This window comes from Pyxicephalus adspersus, chromosome W (assembly GCF_032062135.1).
Source record: "Pyxicephalus adspersus chromosome W, UCB_Pads_2.0, whole genome shotgun sequence".
NCBI classification, from domain to species: Eukaryota; Metazoa; Chordata; class Amphibia; order Anura; family Pyxicephalidae; genus Pyxicephalus; species Pyxicephalus adspersus.
The window spans coordinates 545,877-560,005 of record NC_092870.1 but is presented as its reverse complement, the minus strand read 5'-3'; the positions used below and the strand labels follow the sequence as shown (position 1 = coordinate 560,005).

The 14,129-nt window shown below is 44.7% G+C and overlaps 1 protein-coding gene across 4 annotated transcripts in view; it reads left to right on the top strand.

Annotated features, from left to right (window-relative positions):
- The window catches only part of LOC140342857 (ETS domain-containing protein Elk-1-like), an 80,078-nt gene that overhangs the window by 14,274 nt on the left and 51,675 nt on the right, over positions 1-14,129 (top strand). For all 4 annotated transcript variants that reach the window (XM_072429227.1, XM_072429225.1, XM_072429224.1 and 1 more), the window contains exon 2: positions 1,919-2,150. In XM_072429227.1, the coding sequence (XP_072285328.1) occupies positions 1,923-2,150 (228 nt within the window). In that variant the 5' untranslated portion in view covers positions 1,919-1,922. The remainder of the gene's footprint in view (positions 1-1,918; positions 2,151-14,129) is intronic.

Below are 14,129 nucleotides of genomic sequence, written 5' to 3'. Positions count from 1 at the left end.
CTGCTTCCAGGTTCCTGTTGTTTGTTTCTCCTGTTCCAGATTCTTTGTGTACTGACCCCGGCTTGTTTCCTGACCACTCTTGTTCACTGCCTGCCTTGACCTTTTGGCTCGTCTGACAACTCTCTTGGATTTCCCTTTTGCACTACGTTTTGGTTCCAGCTTGTTAGCAGTCACCTGCCTTGGCGGGCACAGGGGCTACAACCTGTCAGTAGCTTGCCGCACAACTTCCTCCCCTCTGGAGGCTCTGGAGAAGACCAAGCTACTGCTTAGACCCTGCGCCCCGTGCACGTCTCCACCCACAGGGTTGGTGACACAGTGGGTCCACCACTTGGCCTTGTGGAGCCGTGACAATGATGTAGCCCTAATTGTCAGGTCCTTGGGTCCCATCAGACAGCAGTGTTTTCATTGCCTTAGTGGTTATTCGGTGATAGTAAAAGAACATGATGTTTAACATCTTTATAAATGATATAGAGTTTGTGACTAAAGAAACAATTTCTGTGTTTGCAGATGACATTAAACTGTATGTAATGAAATTGGGATGTCTATAATCTACAACATTTACTGTTTGATTGAGCAACCAAGTGGCAAATGGCAATTTAATATTGGGAAATGTAAAGTTATGCACTCTGAGGCTAACAACATGCATGTTTCATAGTGTCTAGGGGGAATACATTTGAGGGAGTCAGAAATAGAATAGCATCTGGGGTTTCTGGTATAGAGACGTAATCAAACCATCAAAGCATTGGTTAGACCACATCTGGAGTATGCAGTCCAGTTTTGGGCACCGGTTAAAAAAAAGGATATTGTGGAACTGGAGAGAGTGCAGAGAAGGGCAACTAAACTAGTAAAAGGAAGGGAGGGGAGGAGCTCAGCTATGAGGAGATATTAGCTGAACTGAATTTTTTCTCCTTTGAGGAGAGATGTTTAAGTGGGATATGATCACCCTGTATAAATATATACGTAAATGGTCCACATAGAGCACTCTCTTCCAAATTTTCACTTTAAGATCGTTACAAGGGGCAAGAAGGCACTCTTTGTGTTTGGAGGGAAAGAAGTTTAAGCTCTAGATAAGGAAGGGATTCTCACTGTAAGGTCTGTGAAAATGTGGAATTGGCTCCCTCAAGAAGTAGTTTCAGCAACTACTATAGATTGCTTTAAGAAAAGGCTGGATGTTTTTCTAGAAGCACAGAATATAACTGGATATTAAAGCTTTAAAATAAAAATAAGAGACTGTTGATCCAGAGAACATCTGATTGCCTCATTGAATCAGGAAGGATTTTTTTCCCCTGTTGGAGCAAATTGTACCAGGGTCTTTTTTTACTTCCTCTGGATCAACTATGTCCATAGGGTTTTATATTTGGGATATGTTTATTTCCCTAGTGGTTGAACTTGATGGATTTATGTCTTTTTTTAACCTGGCTTACTATGTAACTATGTAAAGTGGTTTCTGCTAATAAATGGTTGTGTTTATCTGTTGTTTTTGGCCTGCATTCTATATTATTTGTTTGTTACCATGGCAGCATTAGAAGAGATAGAATAAGATATGACTACCTTGTCATTAGTAATTTGGTGATAAAAATCATGACAGAGGTCCTAACTTGTATCTGAAATTTACTGAACTCATGGGCACGTACCTCAAGGCATGTATCAGAACACTGCACACGCTTAGCCAGGACCACAAATGTAGGGCAAAGGTTTGATGCACATACCTGCATATGTGCACATGTCAGCCGTTGAGCCTGGTGACTGGGTAAGTTTCCTGAAAACACTTTCTGTCTTTCTAATTGTTTTCTATTAGAGCATAGTATTCCTTTGGTACTGCAAGTACACTTTTATTTCATCTCATTTTTGTGTGTAATGCATCTGAAACCTCTAATTTTTGTCATCGCTCTGACCTCGCTCTATGTATTTCCCTCAGGCTTATGGTCTCCTCACTCAGAGAGATGGACCCTTCTGGCACCCTCTGGCAGTTTCTCTGGCATCTGCTGGAGCAACAGAGCCACAGACACCTCATCTCCTGGACTTCCAACGATGGCGAGTTCAAGCTAATGGATGCAGAGGAAGTGTCGCGACTTTGGGGACTGCGGAAAAACAAGACCAACATGAACTACAACAAGCTAAGCCGAGCTTTAAGATACTACTATGATAAGGTAAGGTACAACATGTTCCACATGGTAGAAACCAGGAAAAATGTTTTTTATTATGCTCAGGACTAAATTTACATTCAAAAATATGTCCTTTTAATTAGCATAATAGGAAGTATTGCATATAAATATCTTTTGTTTTTCTTTAGCATTGCATGAGGGTCCCTAGCCTGCTTTTCACATGTTTTTTTTAATAGAATTCTCTTATTTACAGAACTCAATCATCACAACAGGGACAATGTGTCTTTTTTTCTTTTCTTTAATCTTTTTTTTTTATGTATTTTTATTGATTTTTCAAAGGAAATTAGAACAGCATTTATAACAACATAATAATTATACAGGGAATAGAGGTGTCACATAAATTACAAAGAATGGGATGAATTATTTAGCAGAATTTATTAAACAAAGGAAAATAACATATTATAAATACATTCAAATTCCAGATAATATCCATTTAGTGATATGAGGCACATGTAAGTTCATTTATTATTAATCTGAAAAAAAAACTATCTCAATTTAACAAAAAGAAAACAGGAACAAACATGTTGTAACCTTCAGTGGAGCAATTGTTGCATGGTGTGATACGAATATCAAAACAATCGAAACATAATTGACAGCATACAATTGGAGGATCATTATCTAGAAGACTATAGACATACCATGCAGTCTGTTCAAAGTTTGAAAGAGCTCCCCTTCTTGTGTCAACTGGCAATGTGGCTATATATGATTCCCACACTTCAAAAAAAATCCTTAACACATGATTCCTTAGCTAAGGAGGCCTCAATCCCATCCATCTGGAATAAAAACCATAGTTTTTCCAAAAATAGTGTGAGGATTTGTCATGATCCAATTACCGTATTTTTCGCCGTATAAGACGCTCCGGAATATAAGACGCACCAAATTTTAAAGGAGGAAAATCTAGAAAAAAAAGATTCTGAAAGATTATTCCCCTTCTGATCACTCATGTGCCATTCATAACGCCTTCTGATCACTCTGTCATTCAAATTCCCCTTCTGATCACTCTGTGTCATTCAAATTCCCCTTCTGATCACTCTGTGCTTTTTTTCCACTGTACGGCAGTTAGGACAGGGAACAGCAGGTGGCGCTGTGCCGGCTTCTTTCGCTCTGCTTTACAGACAGGAGAAGACATACGCTGCCAGAGGAGAGAAGAGACACACGCTGCATGCAGCCAGCGAGGAGAAGAGACACACGCAGGATCGGGTATTGGGTGAGTATATTATTTTAATTATTTTATAACACATTTGTCGTATAGGACGCACTAACTTTTCCCCCCCAGTTTTGGGGAAGAAAAAGTGCGTCTTATACGGCAAAAAATACGGTATGCAAAATGGTCTTCTTTGCTACCAGAGAAATTATCATTAGAGATTTACTACAGCCTTTTGTGATCCTTGTTCGTTTAAGTGTCATTTACCCAAAAATTGCCCATTCCGGTGTTAGTGGTAGATAATTTACCAGGTTCCTAAGTGCGTACAACACTACCTTCCTGTAGAAGTACCATAATTTCGGGCATCCCCACAACATGTGGTATAAGTCTGCCTCTAAGGCTCCACATTTTAAATATTGTGTGGAGGGGCTATAAAACCCATATGGTGGGATCACATAGGTAAAATATATGCATAATGGTAACATTTCAAGGTCACCTCCCTGTACATTGAGTGCCCTCAATGCTCTACAAAAAATCACTCAATATCTCTCTAGTAATATAGTGTGGAAAAATGTTTAACCCATATACACGATCTAGTGCTCCTATTCTCATATTCTAAGGTAGTTCCATAGGTTTCTGGTATGGCTTTTTAACAGGGTTAGGCATCATCAATAGTTTATCCAATGGATTGGCCCAATCAGTGAGCGACAGGTTTTTGATAATAGCTGATACATATGAATTTAATTGCAAATTAGCAAAAGTATGTAGCCCCAATGAAGGATACAATGCGGATATGGCTGATTGAGAAAAAACCTTCTGTGTTAAACTATTTACTGTGCATTTGACTTTCATCGCCCGCAACTCTCTTTGACATCTTCCCTGGGGCTCCCTCAGTATTTACAGGAAATCTCTATTTCGCCACAGTGGGAGGAAAAGGGAGTAGTGGCTATTTATTGAAAATTTGTTTCGAACTTTATGCCAGACATACCAGCAGGAGTACAATAAAGGATTTTAGAGAATTTCTGGAGGCAACTGTAGGATATAGAGGAGGTGTCCCTGTGCTTCGAGGACAATTTTCCTGTGCAGTATGTAGGGCCGCAGTTGGGGGGTCTATTTTCATGGGAATATTTCTCTTGGAGCTTGTTGGTTTTATGAGTTTTGCTAGCAAAGATCACACTTTATTGCCCCATCTATAAAATATGTGTTTCTGAAAGTGGTGTTTTTCTCCACTTTATTTGCAACATGTGCATTAAAAATATGTAGTCGCATCTTGCCAAACTTGTTTCAGTACCTCCTTTCTCTGAGCCAAATATTCCCCATAGGCTTTGACTACTTTTTCCTGTAGATCTGTATATTGGGATCGGTATTCCTTACGCTTATGAGTTGTATATTCTATAATGTGTCTCCTCAATACTGCTTTCATAGTCTGCCACAATAAAACCGGAGTATCCCAGTGTTCCAGGTTGTCATCTAGGCTATTCGCCCACTGACATTTACCCAGATTAATAACTGTGCCATATAGCTTGGCTATCTCCAGAGCAAAGAACTACGGAAAGATTTAGAAAGTTCCAAGGTCAGCTGGACGGGCGTGGTCTGATAAAGAAAATTCCGCAATTGATACGCGAGACACATGGGAAAAAAGGGCTTTCTCCACCAGAATAAGATCAATCCTAGAAAAGGAAGTATGTGCCTTGGAGTAACATATATGATTCCTTTCTCTAGGATTAAGAAGCCAGAAGGGGTCTACCAAGGAGGTTTGAGCTAAATTCCCGAGGGGGCGTATTAGTTGCATAAGCGGTGGAAGAACAATGTATTGTAGGATTTAGAGTAGCATTGAAATCTCCCTATCTAGTTTCCTCATCCAACTCCAGTAATAGAACTTTATATGGCAAATTTACGTAGTAAATTATGTAGTATAATTGCCACCCCTCTTTTCTTGGTTTTGTAAGTAGTGGCTATAACCTCCCCAATCCAAGATTCCTGTACAGTGGCTTGTCACCTGTTTTCCAGTGTTTCCTGATGGAAAACAACATTACGCTTTAGGCGTGCCAGCACTTTTCTCTGCTTTTGCGGGCTATTAAGTCCTGCCACATCCCAAGACAGTAGGTTTAACTTTGTATGCAGGATTGATTTGGGTTGGGACTTTGAGATTCCGGGGGATTCACAGACACAACCTTAGAGGGGCAGCACTTGTTTGGTCCCTAGTGGGCTGCAGTCCCAGTAAGCTGCAGCTAACCTCTAAACAATTGGAAGTTAGCCAATAGGAATGAAGTCCTCTGACAGTCTCGCAAAAAATTCCTCGCACTTCCGATGGGTCTGCGAAATTTCGGCGAAATCCATTAAAATTAATGGGACGACTTTAAACATTAATAGCAAAGCCCCTATACATGTTAGAACCACCACATTTGCTAGGTTTGTGTAGGAGAACAGTGGCAACAAGGGAGACATACAAAAGTTCCAAAAGACCTGGTGGTTTTCCAGAAAATGGCAGATAAAGTAACAGCAGGCAAATAGGATTTTTGCGTCATAGACAGCATACAGAAGACAGCATAAACATTAGGACATTGAGAAAGGGTGGCGCTACGTGTGAACCCACTAGCAGCAGTCTCTGCCGTCAAAACAGCAGGAGACTGCATTGCTAGCTGGCATCATGACCTGGATGGCGTGTTAGGAATGCCACCCATAAAGTTGTGGAGAAGTAGCGCAGTGACATTAGGCAAAAGGATGGAGGACCAGAGACAGAGCGTGGGTCAGCGAGAGCAGTAGCAGTGTGTGGCCTCTGGTCAGCTATCGCCAGGGAGACCACATTGGTAAGTGTCATGGAGAGCTGGGTGTAGTGCATTGTCAATGCCACCCAGAAGTGTGTAATACAATTTTAGTAAATGGAGTACTGACAGGCGGCAGCAGCAGCAAGAGGCGGTGGGCCCTGAGACAGAACGTGGACCGCATTGGTAACTGGCATCTAGAGCTGGGTGTAGTGCATCGTCAATGCCACCCAGAAGTGTGTAATACAATTTTAGTCAATGGATACTGACAGGCGGCAGCAACAGCAGGAGGAGGAGGCGGTGGGCCCTGAGAAGGAGCGGGAACCGCATTGGTCTCTGGCATCTAGAGCTGGGTGTAGTCCATCCTCAGAAATTTAACTGTACCAAACGGTCTTCTTTGGTAAATAGGAACAGGTATCAAACACTAAAATATCTGTATTGGGGCTCCCCGATGTTTGCAATCCCGCCTAACTCATACAACAGAAGCTGCAGGAGGCTGACATTTATTTGCATTCATTTCATTACCATTTCTATATGGAGTCCACTTCTGGTGAACGTTTTCTGAGCTGTATTATTGGGAAGACTATCAAAATTACAACCATTAATGGAAGATTTCAAGGAGTTTTACTTGGTGTTCATGCAGATCACACTGTTCTCCTGATTGAAGTCCAGGATTTGAAGACTGGTGAAGCTGTGCGAGGAGCAAGGCTGTTTTTTGGGCAAAATGTTCTAAATGTGGAACCAGTAGAAGACTCAAAAGGCCAAGAGGTTGAAAGAGAGACAATAGAAGAAAGATTCTGCATCTCCAGCACCAAAAGGTCTTGAGCTTGGGAGCTTCTGGCCTGAACATATGTCGCTATGGAGAAACTGTGTTGGCTGCAGGTGGACACAAGAAATCATGTTTACCTCTTTGACACCCTCACCATGGGACCAGGGGTCTTTAAAATGTGGTGCTTGAAGACAAGGGCATCTTAAAGGTCACCCACGACTATCGTTGGCTAGGAGATTTTTTGTCCCTCCAATATGGTGTGTTTTTGAATAATGTTTTTGATACACAGGTGGGTGATGTGTACTTGTTTTCCATGGAGACTGGTGGTTTTCTTCCTCATCGAACATCTACTGTGAAGGAATGTTTGACTCGGTATCTAAATATGCCGTCTGCACAGGTACATTTCTTGAATATCAAACAAAAATTGATGGAGCAAAATCCTAATATGTGTTCCGACCGTCTATTGTCTGCTACTTTGCTGAAAGTTGGCTCTGGAAGTATAGCACCTCCTAGATTTGCGTCAAGCTATGTTAGATGGCATGCTCGCTGGGTGGATTTTACCTGCAAATAGCGGTAATCCTGAGTCACACTCGAGGTAGCTTTAAACTAACAAAAACCCACTTACCTTGCTCCGTTGTCGTCCTCCATCATCCTGCTGGTCCCTGCAGGTCCTGGGGACACGTCCTTTCTCCTTGATCTCTAGCGGGCAAATGCAGAGACGTTCTCCGGGGTTTCCCGGTGACGACGGTGCATGCGTTGGCATGCCTAGCAAAAGCAGACGCTTAAGGTGTGACTGAGCTTCCCAAAGAACTTCAGCAGTTTTGTGTCCTACAGGAAAAGAGAAGAGAAAAGGCTTTAAAAGAATATGATGTTACCAGCCATGGATTCCTTGTGAGATAAGAGAAAACAAAGCAATGCTCTCTAAATGGGTCATTCCTAAAATAAGATTGGTGCTTGGAGACGCCTTAGCACAAACACACTTTCTCCTCTTTGTTTTGAGAACCACAGAACAATATAATATTTGGTTCTCTTGTGTATCAGCTTACTGGTAGGATTCATAACAAATAATTAACATTTGAAGGGAAGAGAACTCATCTAATAATGATACAGTTATATGTCTGCTTAAATACTTCAGAAAGTCTTGGCTAGAGTTTATTTGTTGTGTTTTTTTTATTAGTACATTTATATGTGGGGAAAATTACCTCCCTAGCAGTTCATTTCTTTCCGGTTTTATATGTCTAAAAGCGATACATTGTTTTTCATGAAAATTTATTTTACAGTATAATATAATAGTATGAGTATAATAAAGTTTGAAACACAAAATCATGTAAAAGTAATAAATTGAATAAATTAAAAAAATCTATATGTTTAAAAAAAAAAGAAGCCGGCCGGAGGAAGAGAGAAGAAGACAGACATCGCGGCGATGGATGACGCGGGACGCCAGTGGATTAGGTAAGGCTGTATTTACTATTACCTCCAATAGGTTTACCTACCCCGAGTGTGACACGGGGTTATCGCTTTTAGCAACTTTTTTCTACCCCAAGTCACACTCGGGGTTACCGCTAGGAAGGTTAAGCACAGAACAACTCAATGTGCTTTTACCATAATTTTGGGTTTAAGCATAGTCTGTTAAAATGTATCATTGGAAAAATTTCAGCTACTTTGTTTTTTTTTATACAAGTGTTTCAATACAGTTTGCCTATTTCCAAATAAATTGCTAATGTAGTTAAAAAAAAAATCTGTATTTATTTTAAAGTAGGCCAGAAATTTCACGGTACCAAACGGTCTTCTTTGGTAAATAGGAACAGGTGTCATACACTGAAATATCTGTATTTATTTTACAGTTGGCCAGAAATTTACCTGTGCCAAACTGTCTTCTTTGATAAATAGGAACTGCAATTGATTTTATTTAGCTTTAGTGAATGTACAGTGTGAAAAAAAGATGACTTAACAGTGTCTTCACTAATACACAATATAGATTACACTAAATGTGCTGACTGCTGACAATTTAACAAAACTGACTAGCTATACGTGGCACTACAAATAGCAGCAACCACAATTGCACCTTCAGTTCATGTGCAGTCAGTGAACACTACCTAAGAGTGTAATACCCACAATATAACTTGCACTAAATGTGCTGACTGCTGACAATTCAACAAAACTGACTAGCTAGTAGCTCATGTAAAAGACAATGCCCTATAAAACACTGAACTATGCAGCTAAAAATCAACCAATAAGGCTTCTATACTGTCACACTACAAGTCTCCCCCTGCGTCTATCCTCTATACAACTAGCATCTAGAGCTGGGTGTAGTGCATAGTCAATGCCACACAGACGTGTGTAGTACAATTTTTGTGAATGGAGCACTGACAGGCGGCAGCAGCAACAGCAGGAGGAGGAGGCGGCAATGGGCCCCGAGAAGGAGCGGGCACCGCATTGGTAACTGGCTTTTAGAGCTGGGTGTAGTGCATAGTCAATGCCACACAGACGTGTGTAGTACAATTTTTGTGAATGGAGCACTGACAGGCGGCAGCAGCAACAGCAGGAGGAGGAGGCGGCAATGGGCCCCGAGAAGGAGCGGGCACCGCATTGGTAACTGGCTTTTAGAGCTGGGTGTAGTGCATCATCAATGCCACCCAGAAGTGTACAGTTTTAGTGAATGGAGTACTGACAGGCGGCAGCTGCAGCAGGAGGGGGTGGTGGGACCTGATATGGAGCGTGGACTGCATTAGTAACTGGCATCTAGAGCTGGGTGTAGTGCATCATCAATGCCACCCAGAAGTGTACAATTTTAGTGAATGGAGTACTGACAGGCAGCAGCAGCAGGAGGAGGCGGTGGGCCCTGAGATGGAGCATGGACCGCATTGGTAACTGGCATCTAAAGCTCGGTGTAGTGCATGATCAATGCCACCCAGAAGTGTACAATCTTAGTGAATGGAGTACTGACAGGGGACAGCAGCAACAGCAGGAGGAGGAGGCGGTGGGCCCTGAGACGGAGCGGGAACAGCATTGGTAACAGGCATCCAGAGCTGGGTGTATTGCATCGTCAATGCCTTCCAGAAGTGTACAATTTTACTGAATGGAGTACTGACAGGCGGAAGCAGCAGCAGGAGGAGACGGTGGGTCCTGAGACGGAGCGGGGACCGCATTGGTAACTGGCATCTAGAGCTGGGTGTAGTCCATCGTCAATGCTACCCAGGAGTGTGTAATACAAATATCTGAAATTTTTGATTAAACGTAGAAGGGCCAAACCGAGATGTTTTGTGCACCAGCACTGTTCCTGTGGTCTCTGGTGCTGCAAGCAGTAGGAAGCTTGACGATATTGCTAGTTTGCATCATGAAGTGGATGACATGAATGCCAACCCTCAATCTTACAATACTTAGCTGAAAAATTAGGCAAAGGCAATGATACTTATCAGTGTGTCAGTACTGGGGGTTTTCATCTGCAGTTTGTCGGCCTCCTGGAAGCAGCAGAAATGTAAAGTATATTGCTAGCTGACACAATGGCAAGCATGACATTGGCGATGAATGCCACCCCTGAACGTTGCGATAACTAGTGGAAAAATTCAACTGAGGGAGGCTCAGCTGACAGGGTGTTGGTGATAGGCAGCCACAGACTCAGCACAGGAACAGTGTGGGTTCATAGAGGCATCTTGGTTGGCCAGTGAGTCCTTGTGTCAGTCAATCAGTGACATCTGCAGTGGAGTGAATGATAGTTGTTAGTAACCCACCTTTCATTCTTTTTCAAAAAGGTGAGGTGATTGACATTTTCCGGCGACAGTCGTGATCGCTTGTCAGTGACCACTCCGCCAGCCACACTTAAGGTTTTTTCAGACAGAACACTGGATGATGGCCACGAAAGAAGCTCAATGGCATACTGAGCCAACTGCGGGCAGATTTCAAGCCTGTTGATCCAAAAATGAATGACGTTACTACTGTCAGGACAAGCATCCTCCTCATAACTGCTGTCGTCAACACCACCACCACCACCACCGCCACCAGCCAGAAAAGAGCCAAAGTAATCGTGCACTATGCGCTTTATCCGTTCTCGATGGTTATGCCCCTGCACTTTACTTGTTTGAGGTGGCCGCATAAGGTTTCACCAGACATCCAGAAAATCCCCCCTGCCTTGGCCTAGACTTTTGGCTGTGTGCGGCCTGCTGCCACTACTACTGCTGCTGCCACTACAGGAGGATACGGTGGAGGCAGTGTCTGCCTGAGCTCCCTGTGTGGAATGTGGTGCGTGGAACTCCTCATACAGCGGGTCGCATAGTATTCTGCTCAGGCGGGCCACCTTTTCTTTCTCTTGCGCCGCGTTGTGTATAAACTGTGACATTTTGTATTTGTAGTGGTGATCCAGAAGGGTGGCCAGCCAGTAATCATCCCGGTTTTTGATGCTGCAAATGCGGGGGTCCCTCCGTAGGCATTGCAACATGTGGACACACATATGAATGAGGGGTTCCCTAGGCTCATCCTCCTCCTGTCCCTCAGTAGGCACCAAAACATCTTCCTCCTCATCACCCACCTCCTCCATCGCCCGCACAATGCCTGGGGCATGACAGCACAAATGCGGGTTGGACGGGTCCTGTCCAGCAGCCCCAACATGGTCTCGCTCATCATCATCACCATAATCATCTTCCTCCTCTTGAAACTCCTGATGCTGGCCAGTGTCCCTTCTTGCTCCTCCTGATGCTGGCTGTGCGCTATGGAGTGTAATGTCACCCTGATCCTCCTCCCCCCTTTCTTCTCCTCCTCTCCCATCTCCACTTTCCATCAGGCCACACAGGGTATTATCAAGCAGAAAGATGATGGGTATGACGTCGTTCCAGTCTGACGGCTCCCGACTCACAAGGTTTGTGGCCTGCTCGAAAAGCGTCTCCATCTGCAGCCACTGGTCACTGGTAAAATAGCTCATTTGTGTGGCTGTACCAAGGGCCCCGCTGCCTCCATGCACTTTTGCTCACACAGACGCTGGAGCATGTGCAGGATGGAGTTCCATCTAGTCACAGTGTCGCAAATGAGTCTATGCGGTGGCAGCCTCTGTTGGCACTTGCTAAGCGCCGTGGCGGCAGTAGGGGATCGGCGGACATGGCTGCAGATGGAGGGAGCCTGTCTAAATAAGTCATCCAGTCCTGGGTATGTGCGGAGGAACTTCTGCACGACCAGGTTTCAGTACGTGCACAAAGCAGGGCACAGGTGTTATGTGGTCCATGTGCAGCGCGGCCACAAGGTTGGCCCCGTTGTTGCACACTACTTTGCCTGTTGTGAGCTGGGAGGGCGTCAGCCAAACCTCAACTTCTCTGTGCAAAGCGGACAAGAGTTTTTTTTTTCTCCCCCAAGGCCCAAGGTCACCAGTTTCAGTACTGCCTGGCAACGCGTGTGCTTGAGGGAGCCGTAGTGGCGTGCCCCCTTAACCACAGTGTCCTCCGCTGCTGTGTTGAAAAGAGAGGGGTTGACAATGGAATGAATGCAGGAGGAGGAGGGAGAGGACTGGGGTGGCCCATGCTTTCCCACCACACCCCTCGGCGGGGGTACTAGGTGCTGTAATGCCTCTTGCAGACTACCACCCACTGAGCTATGCAATGCCACCCAGTGAGCGGTGAAGGACAGGTAGCGTCTCACTCGGTGCCTGGTTGTCCAGCTGTCCATGGTGACGTGAATTTGGCTAGTCACCGAGAATGCCAATGCCCGGGGGATGTTATACATTACATGCCCATGTAAACTGGGTACAGCTGTGCGGGAGAAGTAATGCCTGCTTGGTTCGTTCCACCGCCGCTTAGCACAGGCCATCAGGTCACAGAAGGGAGCCGAGTGCACAAGGCTGTATGGCAGTAGCTGCAAGGCCAATAGTTTGGCTAGACGTAAATTGAGTTCATTGACTCTTTTGTTGGTTGGGCCAATAGCATGATGCCTTACGCAGAACTCAGGTAGAGTGGGCTGAAGGGACTGGGAGCTAGGGGAGCTGAAGGGGTCACTGGAATACCCATCTTGCGGCGACAAACGTTGTTTGACGGCACAAAACCTGCGGGCAGAAGCTCATACTTCTTCACCGCTAGAAGTCTGTCTGGCACCAACCTCCTGAGACGTAGTAGCAATGACAGTTGGAGGTGGAGAAGGAGTCAATGGAGGTGGAAGAAGAGACTATGACGTGGTTGCACCTCCTTGAAGAGAACGCAAGTACTACTGCTCCCACTTTGGTTTGTGGTTCTTGCGCATGTGGGAATGCAGGGATGTTGTACCCAAATGTGATCTGGCCTGTCCTCTGCGGATCAACCTGTGGCACGGGGTGCAGATTGGCACGCACTCGTCATCGTCTTTCAGCGTGAAAAAGGACCACACCGGAGAGGTGGGTGCAACCACTCTGCTGCTCTTTTTATTTGCCTGCCTCTGCTTCTGCTGGGTGCCCTGCGTCTGCTCCAGTTCCACTTCCCCCACAGTCAATTCATCTCAGACTGTTCTCCTGCTTGTGCCCACTCCTCTGTCTTTTCTTTGGGACTCACATGAGGCAGATTGGTGGCCCCTTCCATCTCCAATCTGTTGCTGCTGCTGCTGACTTTCCTCTACATCTGTTTCGGAACTGCTGCTAGCCCTTACATGCATCGGGGGTTCCCAGGTGACATCAAGGTCATCATCATCCTCATTTTCATGTAAGCCAACCTCTGCAAATGCAGCCACTGATCCAGAACCCTTGCCCAGCAAGTCTCAAAGTCTGCCTCCTGCTCTAAACTTCGCACTGACAGATCCTCAGGCTGTTCGTCAAACAACATGGGAGAGTCCTCGGGAGGTACAGGCACATTAGCCATGCTAACTCCTGTGTTTTCTCCTGTCACGGCTGTGCTGGTACCTGCTGCTGCTGCAGAAGAGCCTGCTGCACTTGAGGCCCCTGAGACCCAGTCTACAATCCTCTCCACATGATGTGGCTGTATGATTGTATTCTGCCCTCTCAATACATCTACCAGCGTACTGGTGCTCCGCACACATCTCAGACCTGTTTGACTACTTGTGCTGCTGTTTCCAACAGTTTGCTGCTGCTGCTGTCCTACAGTGGCGTACTCCCGGGAGTATGCCCCCTGCCAGATGTGGCAGGTCTCCCAACGCCTTCCCCTGGGTCTACCTCTCACCTTTTACTTATTCAGGCAAAAATGCACCTGTACCAAGTGTTTTTTTGGTAAATAGGAACAGGTATCAAACACTGAAATATCTGTATTTCTTTTACAGTGGTACAGTTAAATTTCTGTCCTAAACAGTCTTCTTTGGTAAATATGAACTGCAATTGATTTTATTTA